The sequence below is a fragment of the Channa argus genome, chromosome 4 (assembly GCF_033026475.1).
Source record: "Channa argus isolate prfri chromosome 4, Channa argus male v1.0, whole genome shotgun sequence".
Lineage (NCBI taxonomy): Eukaryota > Metazoa > Chordata > Actinopteri > Anabantiformes > Channidae > Channa > Channa argus.
Window position 1 is genome coordinate 20481714 of NC_090200.1, and position 19232 is coordinate 20500945.

The window sequence follows — 19232 nt, forward strand, 5'->3', positions numbered from 1 at the left end:
TGGTTATTTAACAGTAACTGTTTTGAAAATGTGTCATGAATTAATGTCTAACTGATTATATGTAAATCTGCATAATTAAAGCTTTAAGTTTTGACCAGTAACTAATTTGACACCTGTTTCACATGTAACCTATTGTTCTGTTTCCTAAAGTAAAGTAGGAAAGTGACACGTTGTTGGTTTACTAAAGAGTACCCCAACGATGCAGTACTGCACGTCTTTGAAGTATGAGAACTCACATGAGACAGACTTAAAAGGAGCAGAGGCCATGACATTCTAACAGCCAGTCCCTAGTGTGGGTCAAACTTTAAAAAAATACACACAGTACAATATTTCCCATAATACAACTAATGCCATATTTTGTATAAGCTCTTCCTGCGCAATAAAATGCCAAATAAATTAAATAATACATTTCCACACTCCACACTTCTATTTTTATTGCCTCACATTTTAAAAAGTGCTGCTGGAACATAAAACTGTTTTGGAGGCTCAGTAATAACAGATCAGCAAATTGATCTTATGTGTAAAATCACTGGAGTTCCTCATCACTTTATTCCTACTTTGTATTACTTTTATTTTACTGTTTACTGTCCTTTTTTCCCTTTAAATGTTGGTGGCTGATTTTTATTTTGCTTGAAGCTGATATTGCATACATTTTACTATATTTCATTTAGTATTCCAGTGAATAGCGTCTCCCCACAACTCAAACGCTCTGTTGTATCAAGGCGTGTCTACAGGAAGCAAGCTGGCTGCAGCACCCTGTGGTCATCAAATGAACACTTTACAGCTCACTGATTCCCTGCAATGCAAATGTGCAGCAAGATTAGCCTGCCACTGTGTGATCCACACTTTTAAGCCTTAAGATAGGCAGACTCAAGGTGCCATCTTTATCTGGATGTGACATAATGAGTCACTGAAGTGATGTTGGCATCAGTTTGGTGACAGACAGGAAGGCTTTAAGCCTAATTAACTTGTTAAAATACACCACACTAAATATCACTCGGCTAAACACTCCAGAGGCGTGAATTAATGAGATCGACTCAGCTGGCAACAAGCCGTTCATAAAGATATCAGCAGTGAGCCATTAAGGCCACTAGATGCCTCCATTTGTTACTGGAGGAATGCAAGTTCATTCACCAAATCATTAACATTGTTGGCATTCACTTAATTTCGTTTTTCTATTTTATTTTTCATTTTGGTAAATTGCAACTTAAGTGAGTTTGATGCTTTTATAATTCTCTCTGTATTGTATTTAATTTTCCAGGAAGTAGGTGCTGTTCAGTTCCCCACTCATAATAACTGAACCTTTCCAATTCAAATTTCTCATTATAGGAAAATGCAATGTTGGTGTGCGTTGCAGCAAGAGAAAATGAGGAAGTGATGTAACAGTTTGACGTTTCAGGTTAGCTGGTTGGAAACCACAGAGCTCAAGGCCAGTAGATATCAGCTTCGTTTTCCTGTAATTTGCTTAAATGATGCTTTCTCACGCAGTTTACACTGAGCGATAGTGAATGTATGTTTGTAGAGGTGAGATCATCTTAAAAAAAGGGTGAGGACGAGAAGATAAGAAAGGTCAGAGGAGTTCTTTTAGGTGATTGGAGCAGGGTAGGGGGTGAGAATGTAGAGGAAAGAGATAAACTGTATATAAAGTAAATTCTTCATAAAACAACGAAAAAGGGAAGAGAGAGGGTGTGAATGTGTGTTCAATAAAATTAGATTTAGTTTAGTTTAGTTAGCAATTGCATTTAATGTAAATGATCAAAATAAAAAATATAAATAAAAATCAGTATGGCTCTATGTTCTTCCCCAATGGAATTTTGTTTGTTATCTGTAAATTAACAATACTTTAATTCCTAAAAAGACCTATGTTAAATCAAATGTTGTTAACTAAAGCCTATGTTTTTTGCTGAGAGTTGCTACCTCTCTCCTTTTATGGTGAAAATCAAGCTGGCAGCCTGTTAGCTTAGCTTAGCATAAATACTGGAAACAGGAGGGTAACAGCTTGACAGACACATCAACAGCTTTTGGCTTGTCCCTTCAGGGGTCGCCACAACAGAACGTGTTCCACACATTGGTTTGGCATGAGTTTTTTTTTTTATCTGGATGACATCCTGCCGGACTCCTCCCTTTTTATGCAGGCTCTGGACCAGCACCAAGGTTGCTCTTGATGGCTGGGTGGGGCCAGGCCTGGTGGGGTGGGATTCGATCCCACAGCCTTCTGCATTTCAACTCGATGTTCTACCCAATGAGTCACCAGGACCCTAAAAGTTTGACAGACAGAAAACTCAAAATTTCACATTTACCTTGTGTGTCTATCTGGACAAAAACCGGAACAGTTATCGAGGGCGCTATATGCCAGATGGTTGAAAATGTTTTAAACAGAAAGTTTTGCTCTGTCCCCTTGTGTTTGTGCTACCCTGGAGATAACTAGCTGCTGCTTCCAGGACAGTGATATTAATTAATTTGTAACTACTGCTGCACATTTGCATTGTGGACAAGAAAAGGATATGGTTAATTCCCCAAATGCTAAACTCTCTATCTTGGATTCCAGTATCAGTTCTTGAATTTTGTTTGGATTTGAGCGTGTGAAATTTCGATTTTTTTGTTTTATTTTAGCAAAGAATAGTCGTTTTTTTTTTTTACCTTTATACCAGCGGCAGTATAGCAGAAAGGTGTCCTGTGTACAGGCACCATTCAGGATTGTTGTGTCAGTAAGTCTTTGGCTCATAGTCACTTAGCACTAGTTTGATGTCTTTTTCATGGTTTGCAGATAATCTATCATTTGGTATTGTATGTTCAGTGCTACTTGTATAAAACTTAATGTGATTTTAATCCAGATGACCTCAGATAAAAGCTCTTGTTCTTCAGACCACTAACCTAAAGTGATGATAGGCCTTTGTTGGGTTCACAGTTTGTTGCCTCTGCTCCCAAGTTGACACAAAGTCAGTTTGCTTAATTTCAGTATACTCTGTATACAAAAATATGCACAAACAGTGGAGTAACATGACTACCAGTTGTTGCCTTTTTTCTTACCTACATAATTATTATACTTTCCTTGCATTACACAACATGTTTTGACTGCGTTGGGTTGTCATGTCTTTAAAGCTAATTTGTGTGTGTTGTGTTGAGTGTTTGTGTTGATCACATAGTGGCTGTTTTCTGCCGGTCAGTTCACAGAGCTGACAGGGGAGGGCTACCATATGGCAAACCAGGAAGGAGGGAGAAAGAGAGCACAACACACTCGAGCAGGGAAAGACAAGTAATAACGGGAGGTTGTAAGGAGACAGAGAGAGATAGAGGGGGAGGGGGACAGTGTAGGAACCAAGAGGGAGCGAAACAAGAATAGAGAACATGGGGATGACAAAACAATGTCGAGTGGAGAAAAAACACGCAGAAACCTGGGTGATTATGAGTCATGGGTTGGAGGAAGGTGATTGAGAAGAGTGAGAAATGGGCTGAGAGACGTGGGTGGCAGAGCCTTACAGACAGGAATTAGAGGAGCTGGCAGTGATGGGGTGGGGTGAGTGTTCACGGCCCTGGGATGTGTTAGGAACCGACTCCCCCGATTACAGACACACACACACACACACAAACACACATATTTGTACCAAGACACTGACTTGACTTTGTCTTTATTCTTGGAAGTTTACCTCAGAAGACAAGGCTGGAAGTATGTATTTGTCAACAAACCCCATGAAAAAAATAAAACCAACGTGTTTGTCTGTTTCATAATCCTTTCCGACCTTCCCTACGCTGACTGTGATGCTCAAATATAGACATATTAGTTCCTACTACAATCTGCAAAAATGTATTAATTTTTATTATTTTTTTTATTAGTTTAATAATTTAAAAGGTTTAATAACTTTCTAGAACAGCTGGGCACTGTAGTTTTAAGCAAGCTTTACTCAGACAGAAATAAATATTGTACTTGTTAGGGACTATTTTCAGATGTGGAATAATACACATTCAGTGCCCTCGTGTACTCTATTTATGACTGTAGAATGGAGTATGTGGGACTGACTTAAAATAAACTATGCCCATGTCCAGAGTAATAAAGAACAAGTCACTCAATTTAAAATTGTGGCTGATACCTGTGGTTTTTACAGGGTTTGGATATGAATCAGCAGTGTGTGGCACACTGTGTTAAATTTGCGGTTGGCTTTGACATTTTTATAGGGTTTGCTCAACATAGATTATAACTCTACCCTTTAAGCCTAATACTAAACGGTTTACCCTGTGAGAACCATCTTTTAGAACTACGTCCCTGTAATTTTGACTGTATGAACAGATTTATGTTCCCACGATGTTATTAACACACACACATACACACACACAGAGTCTTTCTGTCTCTTTTTCTCTCTCTCTTGCGCTCTAGCTCTCTCGCTCTCTCTTCCTCATTCTGGCTCTGTTGCCAAGGCTACCATACAGCCTCTTGGTGCATATACCTAGACGAAGCAGCCGCCTGTGGCTCTCTCTCCCTCTCTCTCTCCCCTCCAGGATACAAACAAAAGCAAACCCGTCAGACTTTTATACCTCTATCTCTCTTGCACACACAGATACACACTCCCACCTTCATAGATTCTGCCTTTTCTAACCTCACACACCTCCCTTGCCTCGCTCTGTTTTTCACTGTTTTGACGGTGTGCCTGCTTCCATACAAAAACAGTCCTTCTTCTCCCAGACAGAGGAGCAGTAAAAGGATTAGTTCATGGTGTTTGGCTCCTGGTGTTTGGCTCAGAGGGAGCAGAGCGGCAGATGGTGATGTGAAGGTGGGCTCAGCCAGGTAAGAGGACTTATCCTGACCAGACTTAAGGCTGTGGGTGAGTGAGTGTTCCAGCCCTCCTCTCCTCCCTCCATCTCTCCCTCTTTCCCCCTCCATGGCTGTGCGACATGAGGTGAATACCAATTCCTCAGCAAAGCCCCTACGGTTCATAAGGCTGCTGAGCTGTCCTGGCTGTTAAAAGGTAGGGATGTGTGATTTAGCCTCTGTAATGTGCATGTTTATACTCAGTATATTAAAACTGATTATTTGCCAACAGGTTGACTCTTCATTTGGTGCTATTCTTATTGTGTTATTAACTGTGTGTACCTCCCTCATTTACAGTATCATTCCTAAAATTTTGATTTTCTCTGTGTTGTATCATGTCTATGTGACAATGTGGGAGTTAACAGAGAGGGATCCAGCAGTCCACCTCCCTGGGTGATTCATTACTAATCCATCCAGCTCTGCACTGTGTGGTCGCTCTAGCTCACCGTAGCCATGTACGTGATATGAATGGTGTTTTGTCTTAGTATGAATGGCTGCCAGAGAATGCCATTCCTGCACTGCTGTTTTGATGCAGTGCAATCATGTAACAAAATCCTTTGTCACCAGGAATCCAGATATATCTCCAGCGGGCTGTAAATCAATTCGCAATGCAGCACATTTCAATTATTCATACAGTATAGCTTAGGCTGAGTTGTAAGTTTATATGTGTGTTAATGACATTTTCTGTCAAATGCCTCAGGAGCTGCTTCAAGAGATTGTAGGAGTGTATGTAAACAAAAGAGCTGATTGATTATCTCTCTCTGTGATATACAAGGAAGAAGTTGCAGGGTTGCTGGGTGTTTAATTTTAAGATCATCGTGTGCTTGTGCATGTAATAATATCAAGATTGTGTGTGTGTACAGGAGGGAAAGGTTGATGAGACAGATACTTTATTGACCCTTTCTCTCACGTTACCATCCCATCATCACTTTCAGTGAGAGCTTCCTCTTGCCTTGTTTCCCTGCCACACTAGCACCTCAACTTTACACTTAATACTTCGTCAAACTGTACACTTTGAGTCACCTGGAAACAGGAAATGCTGCTATGTATACACAAGATTTGCTGTAATGATGAGGATACATCAGACATTAACATTTTAAAAATTAGAACAGAGGAGCAGATTTGTTTTTTCCAGATGGAGACACTGGAAGCATCTGGAAATCCATTAAGGTATGAGCCAGCTGTCACCAAAAGAAAAAAGAAATGGCACTATGTTAATTCCTCTTGTTTCTGGCTGGAGGAAAGAGCTTTAGACAACTGTTACAGCATACAGTAATTCCGGGTCCTGTGGTTCCCCCTGGGACTGAGACCAAGGGTTCATTATATGGCTTCACTTAGAATCTGCTGGATGTTATGCGCTCTGAATGGATGCTGATCAACGGAAACACTACGCACATACTCTATTTGAAGACTGAGGGGGTGGTGGTGTTTGTAAGGACCCAAAGACAGTAGACCTTCAGTGAAGAATGAATCAGCCGTCAGGTTTAACTTATTCACCACGTATCAATTTGGCGTGGTTGTACATTCACTAGAAAACATCATATGTAAACACTGATGCTTTTCGGAGATAATGGATCGTTTTGTATTTTAGTTTAACCCTCTATTAGAATATTGTGACTGTCACCTTTTGTTGGATTTCATCTGATTTTGAAAAACATCTTTAACGGGTGTTATGAACTCCTCCACTTCAAAACACCTAGCTTTTTGTCATTTCTCATTACTAATGAGCAAAGCATTTTATAGAAAAATAGCAAATATATTTGTCACTGACGTTAGATTCTGGGAAAATGTGCAAAGAATCATACACAGGACATGCAGAATATTTTCATTAGATTCAGTGTGATTGAGGATTTTAATATTATATATATTTATGTAATATTATAATTCCAAATAATATTTATATAATTTAATATAATAAAAATTTTGAATTGAGTATAGGGATCTAGAGGTCATGACCTCTCTATTATTTCTGACAATTTTGGAAATTTTAGAAAAGGGGTGATGTTAAGGTCTGTATTCTGATGTAGGATTATTGTGCTAGATTTTGCAAAACACAATTCCAAGCAGTGGGAAACCAGCATGTTTTACACATTGACAAGTTTGGATTTAAAATTCAGACCATATAGTGGAATGGTTAGCAGATTAAAGTAATATTTTATTGACAAAATTTATAGCCCTAGAAAACTGCACTTGGCCATTCACAAATCAAGAACCCAGCAGCCACAGCTAGTGACTGAAAAACCAAATATTTGCCTCAAAGAATAAAAGCAAAGAAAGGCACACCTTTTGAGGGAAATGTGAATATTGTCACTGTCCTCCCAGTGCAGATTTATGTTTGGGTTTTTCAGTTTTCATGCCGTGTGCATGCCAAAGTGTGTATGTGTGTGCTTGTGTGTGTACATGCTACAGTATGTTGGTTGCCATGGTTACCTAAACGCCAACCTCACTGCGTCATTGCCTCAGAAACCTTCACACACAAAAGAAAATGTTGTATCTTCCATTCATCGCTTCGTCCACCCAACTACCTGTCCATCTATTGTTTAAAAACAGAAGCACACTGAACTTTCTCAGTTCCTTTTATACAACCCCGTGTATGTGTGTGTATACTTTGTGTGTCTGTACATTGTATGTATGCACGTTGTCATGACTACGGACCAGGCTAACTGACGTCATTACTTCAAAACCACCTTCGCAGCAAGCAAAGAGAGATAGAAAAGGACTCAAAGCAGCTCCCCTCTGTTCAACACCTGCACTCACATACACACACACTACTGGTGTGGTCTCATATTCCGCTGAGCTCACCCTCTTCCTTCAACAGGGTGCAGTGGCACAGAAGGAGAGAAGGGGAGATGAGAGACAGAAGAGGGGAGCAGAGAAGGCTTGACTTCATGCATACTGATTCAGCTGGAGCAATCTGAATGTATTTCTCAGGTTGTCTACTTAGTCTGGCTCATATCCTCCCCATCTCTCAAAGAGAGAGAGAAAGCAAGAGAAGGGAAAGAATTATTAACAGTTTACTGTGTCACCTTACATCACCATCCTCCGCTCATGAACGCACAGCTGGGAGCTGACAAGGGTGCTACTCTGATCTACTACTACTCAATCTTTAGACGAAACTGGATTAATAACCCTGTTTCATCATAACCAGTTCAATTTGAGTCCCCAAGTCCTGTCTAGTATTCATGTCATGTTGGGACATAATTAGGAATGTCTTTACATTGCCTGCTGTGTAACCTTGGTTCACTTTTCTTAATTTTTAAATTTAAAAATTATGAAATGTAATCCTTGTGCCTTTCTGCCTTTCAGATTTGACTGTGCCGCACAATGGCTGACAGTGGATGGATGTCCAAGAGTAAAGGATTTAACTTGATCATGTGATGTGATTACCTCCCCAGTTCCCTGTCATTTATCATTGGTGAGTCATGTGACTGGCAGTATGATTTGTTTTTTTAAGCCAAGAAGAAAATCATTTTTATGATAGTCATTGATGAAAACTTGTTCCAAACTCACTTGTGACAAATTTAGGCATCATCAACACATTCAGACAAAAGTGATATGTGCGCAAACAGTACACCACCACTCTCACAAGCCCCCGCATTCACACATCCGCACAAGCCACGTGGCGGTAATCAGCCAAATGTACAAAACACCTTTATTAATGGTTGAAGGACAAAAGAGCAGGGCGGAAAAGGGCCTTGAATGCACTACTGACTGATACAGAGAGGCTGCATATGTGTGTGTGTTGTCAGTGGATGATAATGCTTAGGATGGATAAGAGGGATGAGAGCCACTCCGTTGCCAAGGCGACTGGCAGGGCTGTAAACACTCTACCCCTGACTCATCTCTCCACAATAGAGCCTCTCTCTCTCACACACACACAAACACACACACGCACGCTCTCTCTCAAACATACACATAAACACATTCACACAATGGAGCCCAATCTGACGGAGACAAGAGGATCCGGAGATGAGAGCCACTCCAAGTTGAATCTGAATAGGTCTCTGGAATAAACGCAACCTTTTCTGTCATATACATGCTCATTTAAAAAGACAGTAAGACACACATACACAACCTAAAAAACACAATGAGCATATCAGTGAATTGTGAATCAATATAAACTGTAGTGAGGATTCTGTGTTTTAGCTTTAAAATATTCATATCCTTAAAAAATTCAGAAGTATGTCTGTATGTCAAATGATGTTCACACAGGGTGTCTTATTATGAAAAGACTGCTTCTATGTCATTTTTGCATTTTTGAAGATCATTCTTGATCATTCAGTTATCTTCCTAAAGGGATTTACAAGACAAGCCGTCAGAAAACAGGGTCACAACAGTGAAAAACCCTGTGATCACAGTGGAAACAAATGTCAAATACCTCTAACACAAGGGAGCATCATTTAACAGGGGGATCATGACCCGCCGGCTGAGCAGCTCCACCCGTTCCCATACTGAGGATTCCATCTTCCTGAGGCCTGATGAGGACCCCGTGTGGCTGGATGAGCCCACAAAGACTGAAAAACTAGGCGATGGAGCCCCTAAAAAAGACTTGTTCCCAGAATGCATAGATGGACCTAAAGGTGGTCAAAGCCCACAGGGAGAGGAGGTGTTTATGCACAAGGTGTACGCGCTGGTGATTGAGATCCACTGCTGGGCTGCACTGTTTGTTGTTTCCCAAGTCACGGTATGTCAATGGACCTTAGCTGAAAAATTGACTGACTTTTTTTTTTTTTTTGCAACTTTCTTGTAGACGGCTGCTTTGAATTGGAGCATGTTTCTTCCTTGACAAGGTTTTGTTTTTAGTTCAGTGTGTTATGTGGGCAAGACTGAAAAATCCACAGTAGTGTAATTGCAACATTAGCAATTCAAATGAGACTTTTTCGCCTAGAACAGCACACGGTATTGTCTCAGCTTCATCCCTAATTTTCCACACTGGCTTTTATTTCATGTTTTATTACATTTTCCTATTATAAAAATGACTTTATTTAGGGTTGTAAAAAATTTGGTTGACTAAAATTGGACACCCTATTTGACTTCATGTTTGATTCATTAAAGACAAAAATGGAAAGGTGCAACATTACCATATGTAATACATACAGCCATGATTATGACATTAGACTGCATGTGGTCAATTCAAAACATTTTCTCTACTTGCTTTTCACCTGGGACCAGCCACAAGGCTGCCTGATTACCAGTGCTTGAATGACTAGACCTTTGATAGTCTGCTTTTGCTCCTTCTCTTTTCTAAGGGATACTGGGTGTTTTTTGTGGTGGAAGGAAACGGACTATTCTCCTCCATCTACAAAGCCCTGCAAGTTATTGACTTCTACCTTGGCTTCATCTTACCCTGCCATCCAATTTTTGGAATGGACGTAAGTGTCAGTAAGAAATGTGAGTTGTTTGTTTTGCACAAAGAGCACAACGAAAAAAGTCATTGGGATCCTGAAAGATGTTGTGAAGCTAGTGTTGGCTGTTTCTTAATGCCCTTTCCGCTTTCTGTCTTTCTCTCTCTGTGCTGGTCAGTCAACGGTGTTAATGAGGGAAGTGGTAGACACCAAACAGCACAACTGGATTGTCCATGGAACTTCAGGCATTGGTGTAGCCATCTGTGTTATCATGGTAAAACACTGGACAGGCCCGTAATACCCATTCAAAACTACTTTACATGTAAATTATTTTAGTGCAATATACCAGGACACTAGAGTCGCTCATTCATTTCTTAATTTGCACTAGTTGCTTGTTTGTTTATGTGTTTGATTTGGTAAAAAAAACAACTCTGTTCAATGCTTCCTGCCCCCTTATCGTCTCTCCTGAGGTTGTCCACATGGTGTATAAGTGGCGTTACGGCACTGGTTTGTGGTCAGCAGAAACGATATCGATGGACATCGGTGATCGGCGGCAGTCTGTGAGCCGTCAGCCCTCTTTCACCCTGTCAGAATGGACAGATGCACAGGAGGATCTACTGGACCTTGACCCTGTGCCACAAACACCAGTCTTTGACATGGGCACTGACTCTAGGACAGAGGGAGATGCTGCCACTCTTACCGTCACACCTGTGGGGCTTCAGGAGAGGTTAGAATAAGAGAGTGCAAAAGAGTATGCTTGTATGCAAATATATATTTTCACATAGCAAAATAGTACACACTTACTATTCATCTTTATGGTTTGTCCAATTCTGTTTATATCACACAGGAGAGGCTCCAATGTTTCCCTTACCTTGGATATGTGTACACCAGGCTGCACTGAGCCCTATGGATATGGAGCCCAACTTTCACCCAGAGACCAGTCAGCCCAGGAGTATCTCCGACAGGCAACACACATCTTGACCCCCGCCATGCTACACACCAGGGCCTTGGATGACCAGAGCCTGCAGTCTGAGTTTTATGTGAGCACAGCAACAGCAGCTCACCCACCTACACTCTTTAGATTAACAGGGATGAACAGAGACACAACGGAAAAGGCAAACACTGACACACAGAGAGACTTGGGCACAAATGCACACACCTACGCACACGAACACCCAGTGGAGCTCTGCACACACCCGTAAGCTTTTTCACTGTCTGTTTGCAAGTAAATGAAGGAGAGATACAGGCATATTTGCATACAAAACCCCACAGAGGAGTCCAGTGTCTGCGAGACATAAATATGTGTTCTAAATATCATACAAATGTTGTCCCATCCTTTATATTATGTAAATATAGAGTTTATTGTGAAGGCAATGAAGATATCATCTTCTCACCATTTGTTTGCTTTGTACAAGGCAAGGCTAGGACCTGCCCTCTATCTTAGCCAAGGCTGGCTGTTGTTGCACCCATTGTTCTCTGTCTATTGGCAGGAAACTCCCATGAACTTTGTGGACCCTAAGGAGTACAACTATCCAGGGCTGGTGAGAAAGAATCGCTACAAAACCATCTTACCCAGTGAGTACAGTTGCAACACACAGTGTAACAGTTACAAAAAAAAAGACATAATAAAGTTGCAAATTTTATATTGAGTATCCTATTAAGCTTTCTTTTTATAATTTTACATTCTCATTAACTATTTAGCACAGGTGTGTTTGTAAAAGCTCTGTGTCTGTGCACAAGAATGTTGATACTTACACTGAGACACATGCCAAAGGATGTGAACCATCCTTGTAGACAAACTGATCTATAAAACTGTACGTAATACAATATATTCAATCTTAAGTTTAAAGCTTTTTGTTTCTAATGATATTCTGGCACTGTCCACTTCCAGATACACACAGCAGAGTGATCCTAAAGTCACAGGGTGAAGATGACTTCCTCACTACTTACATCAATGCTAATTATCTCAAAGTAAGTGTGAAGAACTGGAAAAAGATCTTGCTCCAGGACTTCTCTGCGATGTAACTGTAACGTTAGTTGTTCTCCATGGATCTGACCTCAAGTTTTCAGTGTCTGCTACTCACTTTAAACATAACTGAAAATGACAAGAATGGGCTTGTTTGTGTGCGTGTGCGTGTGTGTGTGTGCGCGCTCAGGGTTATGGGGGTGAGGAGTGTGCATACATCGCCACCCAGGGTCCTACTGTGAACACAGTGGGGGACTTCTGGAGGATGGTGTGGCAGGAGAGAACTCCAATCATAGTGATGATCACCAATCTGGAAGAGAAAAACGAGGTCAGTGTGGTGATATGCAGTAGGATGATGACGTTGATTAATGCCTTAATGAATAAAAACGGATAAACTGATAATGGCATGGTTAAAAATATCTAATTGTGTGCCCATGACTTCTTGTAGAAATGTGCAGAGTACTGGCCTGAGGACACTGTGACCCATGAAGGCATCGAGATCACCGTAATCTCAGTAACCCAGGAGGATGACTATAGTCTGAGGGTGTTTACTCTGAAGGTAAGAAACATAATAAGAAATATGTCATACAATCAAGGTGAATACCAGGAAAAATGTTGAAACAATAAGTTAAAGGTTCAAATCAAACCATTGCAAAACAAAATGAATTTGCCTGTGGTGGTACCTTTAGTTATAGTTACACATGAAAACAAGACTAAAAAACATGCTAGACACTAAATGTAATGCATATTTTTTAGCAATGCAGTGCTAAAATATGCACAATGACAATGCCAACCTCCTGTTGTTTAGCAAGTATATAATGTTTATCTCTGTATACTTAGTTTACAGTCTTACCAAGCTAAAATTTGCATTAGCAATAAACACAGCACAGTTGAGACTGATATTTGCAAATATTTGGTCATAAACCAGAGCGAATAAATAAATAAACAAAATAACAAATAAATAATGTGAACAAATAAAAATGTGAAAAATCGAATGTGCTAGAGGAAAAATCAAGAGATCAACAGATTGATAACAATTATATAATATAAATTGATTTATTTTTCTGTGAGCAACACAAATGACATTGCATTTATCTTCATTTAACTGTAGGCAGACAGTTAACATTGTCTGTACAGAAAATGAAAAACTTTTATCAACCAACATAATTAGGTGTTTATTCCTACAGTACATGTCTTGACAATTGGCTGATTTGTGTTCAAATCCTTCTTCAGACCTCCTCATAAAACTAATCTCAAGATGAGATCATGTAATAACAATGGGAGATACTGAAGTTTAGTCTTGTCACCCATCACAGCAGACTGTGATCTTAGGTTCTCATCAAACCCTTTCTATTATATATATATATATATATATATATATATATATATATATATATATATATATATATATATATATATATATATATATATATATATATATATATGTATATATATATATATATATGTATATATATATATATATATATATATATATATACACACACACATTTTGGCAACGTTACCAAACTGTTTTATCAGATTGCCAAGTTGTTTACAGACTCACTGCAGATGTTTGTAGTCACACTTGCCTTTCATGTATTCATGATAGATGCTTTATATTTAATTTGCGATCATGGTGGCATTGGCACTTAGAAAGCCAAACATGATAATTTACTAAATGCAGCCTGCATCTGATTACTAAGCACCAGGGCATCATTATACAACATATATTCTCTCCGTTAAAAGCATGTTGTTTATTAAACTTATCTGGTTCTAATTGTAGGACACTTGGGGAATAGAGACAGTTCATGGATTTAATTATGTACACTAAGAAACACTATGTAAGATAATTTTTTATAACCTCCACTTTTTTATGCCGTCTTGCTATGCGTTTATTGTTGCCATAGTAACTAACACCAAGGTAACATTTTTGATATACAACCAGGGCTGGTCAAAAATCTGTCTCAGTATGTTTATCTCATGTACATTTGGGCACAACTTGATCACATCAGTTTTTTATGCCTGTATGTTGTCCGTCCATGTGTCTGTGGGATTGCACTAGTATGAGGGAGAGGAGCGCAGTCTGTGGCAGTACTGGTACACTTCATGGCCTGATCAGAAGACTCCTGACAAGGCCCCACCCCTGCTGGAACTGGTACAGGAAGTTGAAAGGGCCCGAGAAGAAGCCTCACCTTCCAGTGGCCCAATAATTGTGCACTGCAGGTACAAAAGCAGTCTGTGTGTGACATAATGATAATAAATGTACCTTATATTTAGTCATTTGGCAGATGCTTTTACCCAAAGAGACTTAAAGAAGCTTATATTTAGAAGGCTCAAAATAAATGATCACATGCTCAGTTGCATATTAAAGTAACACATTTGCCCTATCCGAAACCTGCACTCTTTGATTTCCCCAGGGAAGATTTGACATCAATCAAATAAGTGGCATAAGTAATAATCAATCCATGACTCCATCTCTCTTCTTCACCACCCCCTTCTTAGTGCTGGAATTGGTCGAACTGGTTGCTTCATTGCCACCTCCATCCTGTGCAAGCAGCTGAGGACTGAAGGCGTGGTTGACATCCTGAGAACCACCTGCCAGCTCCGTCTGGACAGGTGAGATATTCTTATTCATGCTTATAACTATCTATAGTTCTTGGCATAAAACTCCAGGTGACGTAGTTTGAATTGGTTTAAATCCAAATCATGAGCAAGGTCTCAGTGGGCTTTGCCCTAAAGTGAAAACAGAGAAAAATGGACCTACAGCCAAATGTCCATCAAACGACCAGGTCAAATCATCATGCCTTTTTCCAAATTATTATGTCTGTGAATACAAATGAATGTGTATAGTGGTGAGTATGTGGAGTATCCATTTCTTTGTTTGTCTCTGTTAAAGAGACAAACATACACATCTTGGCTGCATAACCCCCAAAACACCTCTCCTTTATCCCTTTCTCTTTTAGTCCCTTGGCAGCAGATTTGATTGCTGCATGATGGTCTGTCAAAAAAAATGTCAGCATTTCTACTCCTATATATTTGAGCGAACCAGAATGTGCAATAAGCTTTGCCCTAACACCGGCCCACTTGCATGGCAAGCAGCCATTATTTGCAATATTAGTTAAACCTGTGTTTGTCAGACTGTTATGGTATATTGTGTTTAATGGGTTGTTTGAAAATGTTTATAAACAGTTTATTCTTTGCCTAAGCTGTTACAAGAAGACCCAGTGTTTTTTCAATGTAATAAAATAAATATAAGCGGTAATTTAACACAATTAACTGTATAGTTGTTTGAAAGTACAAAACTACAGTATCAGACAAAAAAATCTATATTAAAAAAAACTATTTTAATCTATTATCTATTTAGAATTGCAATATCATACATCAATCCATCCGTTACCTGTCACCACTTATGCTGTTCAGGGTCATGGTGGCTGGATGCCCTGGAAAGGTCACCAGTCAACACGATCACACCTACAGAGCAATTTAGAGTCACCAATTAACCTAACACGCACATCTTTGGACTGTGGGAGGAAACTGTAGTACCCAGAGAAAACCCACGCAAGCATGGGGAGAAGATGCAAACTCCACACAGAAAGGCTCTAATAAGAACAAGACTACAGTGTACAACCAGCCTGGAAGCTCAGTGAAGCTAGCATGATAAAAATACTGGCCAACATTGAGCAAGTACCCTTTTTACCATGGTGACAGTCTTTTAGACGTTAGCATGCCACCGTTTGCTAACTGATACTCAAGAATAGCTGAGGATGATGGGAATGTCAACAGCTTTGCAAGATGTTTGCTTTTAACCCAAAGTATTTAAAACATTTTAAAAGGTTATCCTGACAATGGTGCTTGAGCAATATGTGCCTGTCACACATTTTTCTTTCTGTGCATTTGTCAGGGGTGGAATGATCCAGACGTGCGAGCAGTACCAGTTTGTTCATCATGTCCTCAGCCTATATGAGAAGCAGCTGTCTCACACTGCTGAGGAGTAGATTGCGTGCTACAGCCACACCCAGACCGAGACACACCACTGTACACTGTACCGCCGCTGGTGGTAGGCACCACTGTACCTAGCATCATCTTAGTCTCACCCTTTAATAAGCCCAACCCATGTTAATCTCTTCACCCAGGACAGGCCTGTTTAGGCAGAACTGAATGGCTGACATGAAATCTGTGCATATTGTCTTTGAGTAGGACAAACACAAGGACGTGAGATTCAAGGTCGTCCTAAAAAACACACTTAACTCTTTGATTGATCCACATGATCCTGAAGAGTCACCACATTCAGGGCCAAAATAGTTCAAGCCTGCATTCCTGACATCTTTTCATTTGCGCTGCTGAGGTTTTTCTTTGAACCATGTTTCTGTACATGACTGTCAGTCATCAAGTCTACATTTATTATTTGGTCCAAATTAGCAGCTTACATACCATATGTACAGTTAATAAAAGGTTAAACTGGAGCTGAAGTATATTCCAATCACCTGCTGTAGTGTCTCTTGCAAGTATTAATTTCTAGTTCAGTAGGGCCCTCTACAGTACAAGTGCCAGAATAATTTTAATCTGCAGAGATGATCAAATGCCAGCCAAATATTTAACTCTATAAAAATATAAAAGTTCATATTAAATGTACTTAACTTCAGGCTTTTTCTCACTGACTCTTTTAAAAAATGTAATGTAAAAAATCATGGAAGGCTTGTTTGGACTTTTGACGCATTCAGGAGCCACCTCATCTTCAGGTTGCATGGTGCTAAGTGTTCATTAAAGGCATGTGCAATGTTATGGAACATAGGAATGTATAACAATTAGGTTTTTAATTAACTAATTAGGATTTCTGTGCAATCTACAGTATTAGTTTTTCCATGCTGCCTGTGCAGACCTCATGGCCCATTATGTTTACAGTAAACACCTCCTGCATTAAGGCCACATAGACGTACATTAAGAGGCATTACAGAGCCGGCGACACTGAGGAGGCCAGAAATAGAAAAATCTGAAAAATCAATGCAGCGCTCTGGAGAATCAGATATATACACCTCCAGTGTTTCCACACAGTAAATAATGTTTCAGAGCTAAGAAAACATTTGCACAAATAATTGTTGACAGAATGTTCGCATACAGCTAATATTCTTTAAAAATGTCCCACTACTATTGTGGTGTTTGTCGTCCTCAGGCTCACAAGCTCTGTCATGACTCTCGATTCAACAGTAGCTCGAACACATCTGTGAAGTAAGAAACCCATGATTGTTGTATAGACAGGCCAGGCCTAATCTGTATGAAGCACAATAGACCAACTAAGGTTGTCTCTCTGATGTTCAGCTGTACAAGCTCTTTTTTTCCGTATTGTGTTTTGATTGTGTTGAGTTTAATGGATTGCATGTGCTGTATGGGACTCCATAGGTCCACAATCAAAGCGACGTGATTGGTTGTCCTGCTTTTTGTTGTGTACAAAGGTTTAAAGCCTATTATATTGCTTGCTCTCGGCCAATGCTTTTGATACAGTTTGCTTTTGTGAAACCAACCAGAGATATTTTTAGAACATTTTGATACAATCCTTTCGAGTAGATGCCTTGTGTATATTTCCGTTTACACCATGATGGAATGTAGCTCATACTGTGGATCAAACCATTGGTTTATATTGCAACATTTGACAGAACAAAATGTGACAACTACCTAAGTTACCTTACAGTACAAAAAATATCTAGATTATGTTCAGTCTTCAGTAATATTATGTTATGCCTTTAGGCTTTGCTTTAATATGCTTTGCTTTCTGTGTATGTTCTTATCGTTTTCTTGGAGAATTTTACCTCAGACTGATTTTTTAGGCAGTCCCAACTCTATTCCATCTGTGACTCTAAGGCCACTCTCAGTTGACAACACAAGAAATGTTTGCTATGTGTAAGGCAGCTAAAACAGTGAAGACCATTTTCTATGTGACAAAAATCAAATTTCAAAATCTTAATGTATCAGATCAACAATCTCGAACATTATCAGGGGATTTGAATGAACTGTGTGGGCTCGGACCAATTAATAAACATAAAATCAACTATCAAATTAAACTGCCAAATTACCTTTTCAAAGAACCGAGGACTGAGAATGATAAGAAAAGCTATGATCTAATGTCAGACTTGTGACGCAATCCTCTGATGATGTCCAGAGCTCTTGACTGAAAAGCTTTTACTTTGAGTGTTTGTTTTCAGTGCTTATCTGGTCCCCTTTTAATGATCAGAATGGGGATGATGAAACAGCCAGTCAGACATACAACCAGCAGAAATCAGTATTAATCTCCTCTGCTACAGTATTGCTTTAAGTTGTGTTTTTGCATCCAAATAAAGGTAGATTTTCATGAATCTGTGTTGCTGTTTTTCTGACTTTCTGTCTTTTTTTTGAATAAATGTGAAGGTGTATCGGTTTTACATTTATATTACTGTTTTTGCACCACAATATGCAGTTGCATATCTTTACCAGTAGGTGTCAATGAAACACTAACTGCCAATGCCGCTGTGTTTACGTATTGATTTGCTGCCATTGATGCCAGGGCAACAGAACAAAGGCTTTCAAGCAACAATGACGAATTTGTGATACTGAATTCCAACACCTGCTATTATTTAACGTGGTATTACATGTTCTAATCAGTGATTTTTGATACTGTAAATAAATTGATTAATTATTTTCTGTAAAACAACCATTAGTTTCAAATATATTCAAATTTATGTGTCTTTAACAACCACCCACACAGGTGTTCTGCTTTATATTTCTTGATTCTTCGTATTCGTATTCTTTGTATGCTGTCCAGAAAGTGCTTTACTTAATTCTTCCTCATTTTCTTTTCACAAATTCTTCTTAGTAGTCTGTTTATATTCATCGTTTACATCTGCCAGCAAAGCTTCACCAAAACATGTGTATGAGTGCGTGTGCAGGCCTTTTCAACTTTGTGTCTATGTTTGCTCCATTCTGTACTTAATTTGTTCAAAAGTCTGTCTGTGTGGTAATTGTACAATTTTACTGATTAGTATGGTCTCGTGTTGTTAGTTTGGTTAGGCTCAGCTGGAAGGTGTTGAGACCACATATGTTATTAAGGCAGTAATATTTAAATGAAAGTGTAGTGTACAGTGCATTT

At 39.4% G+C, this 19232-nt stretch overlaps 1 protein-coding gene across 4 annotated transcripts; it reads left to right on the forward strand.

Annotated features, from left to right (window-relative positions):
- The first annotated feature begins 4409 nt into the window (after positions 1-4409).
- On the forward strand, positions 4410-18462 carry ptpn5 (protein tyrosine phosphatase non-receptor type 5). Of its 4 annotated transcripts, none has more exons than XM_067502471.1 (14): positions 4410-4961; positions 8111-8219; positions 9101-9488; positions 10054-10176; positions 10328-10423; positions 10620-10876; positions 10997-11189; positions 11640-11724; positions 12041-12120; positions 12306-12443; positions 12564-12674; positions 14178-14338; positions 14618-14731; positions 16017-18462. In XM_067502471.1, exons 3-14 carry the CDS (start codon positions 9219-9221, stop codon positions 16108-16110), a joined length of 1722 nt encoding a protein of 573 aa, XP_067358572.1. In that variant the 5' UTR covers positions 4410-4961; positions 8111-8219; positions 9101-9218; the 3' UTR covers positions 16111-18462. The 4 variants fall into 4 exon arrangements, with proteins under 4 accessions (XP_067358572.1, XP_067358571.1, XP_067358574.1 ...); XM_067502470.1 differs by having other exon boundaries at positions 9212-9488; XM_067502473.1 differs by having other exon boundaries at positions 4410-4780.
- The last annotated feature ends 770 nt before the right edge of the window (positions 18463-19232 follow it).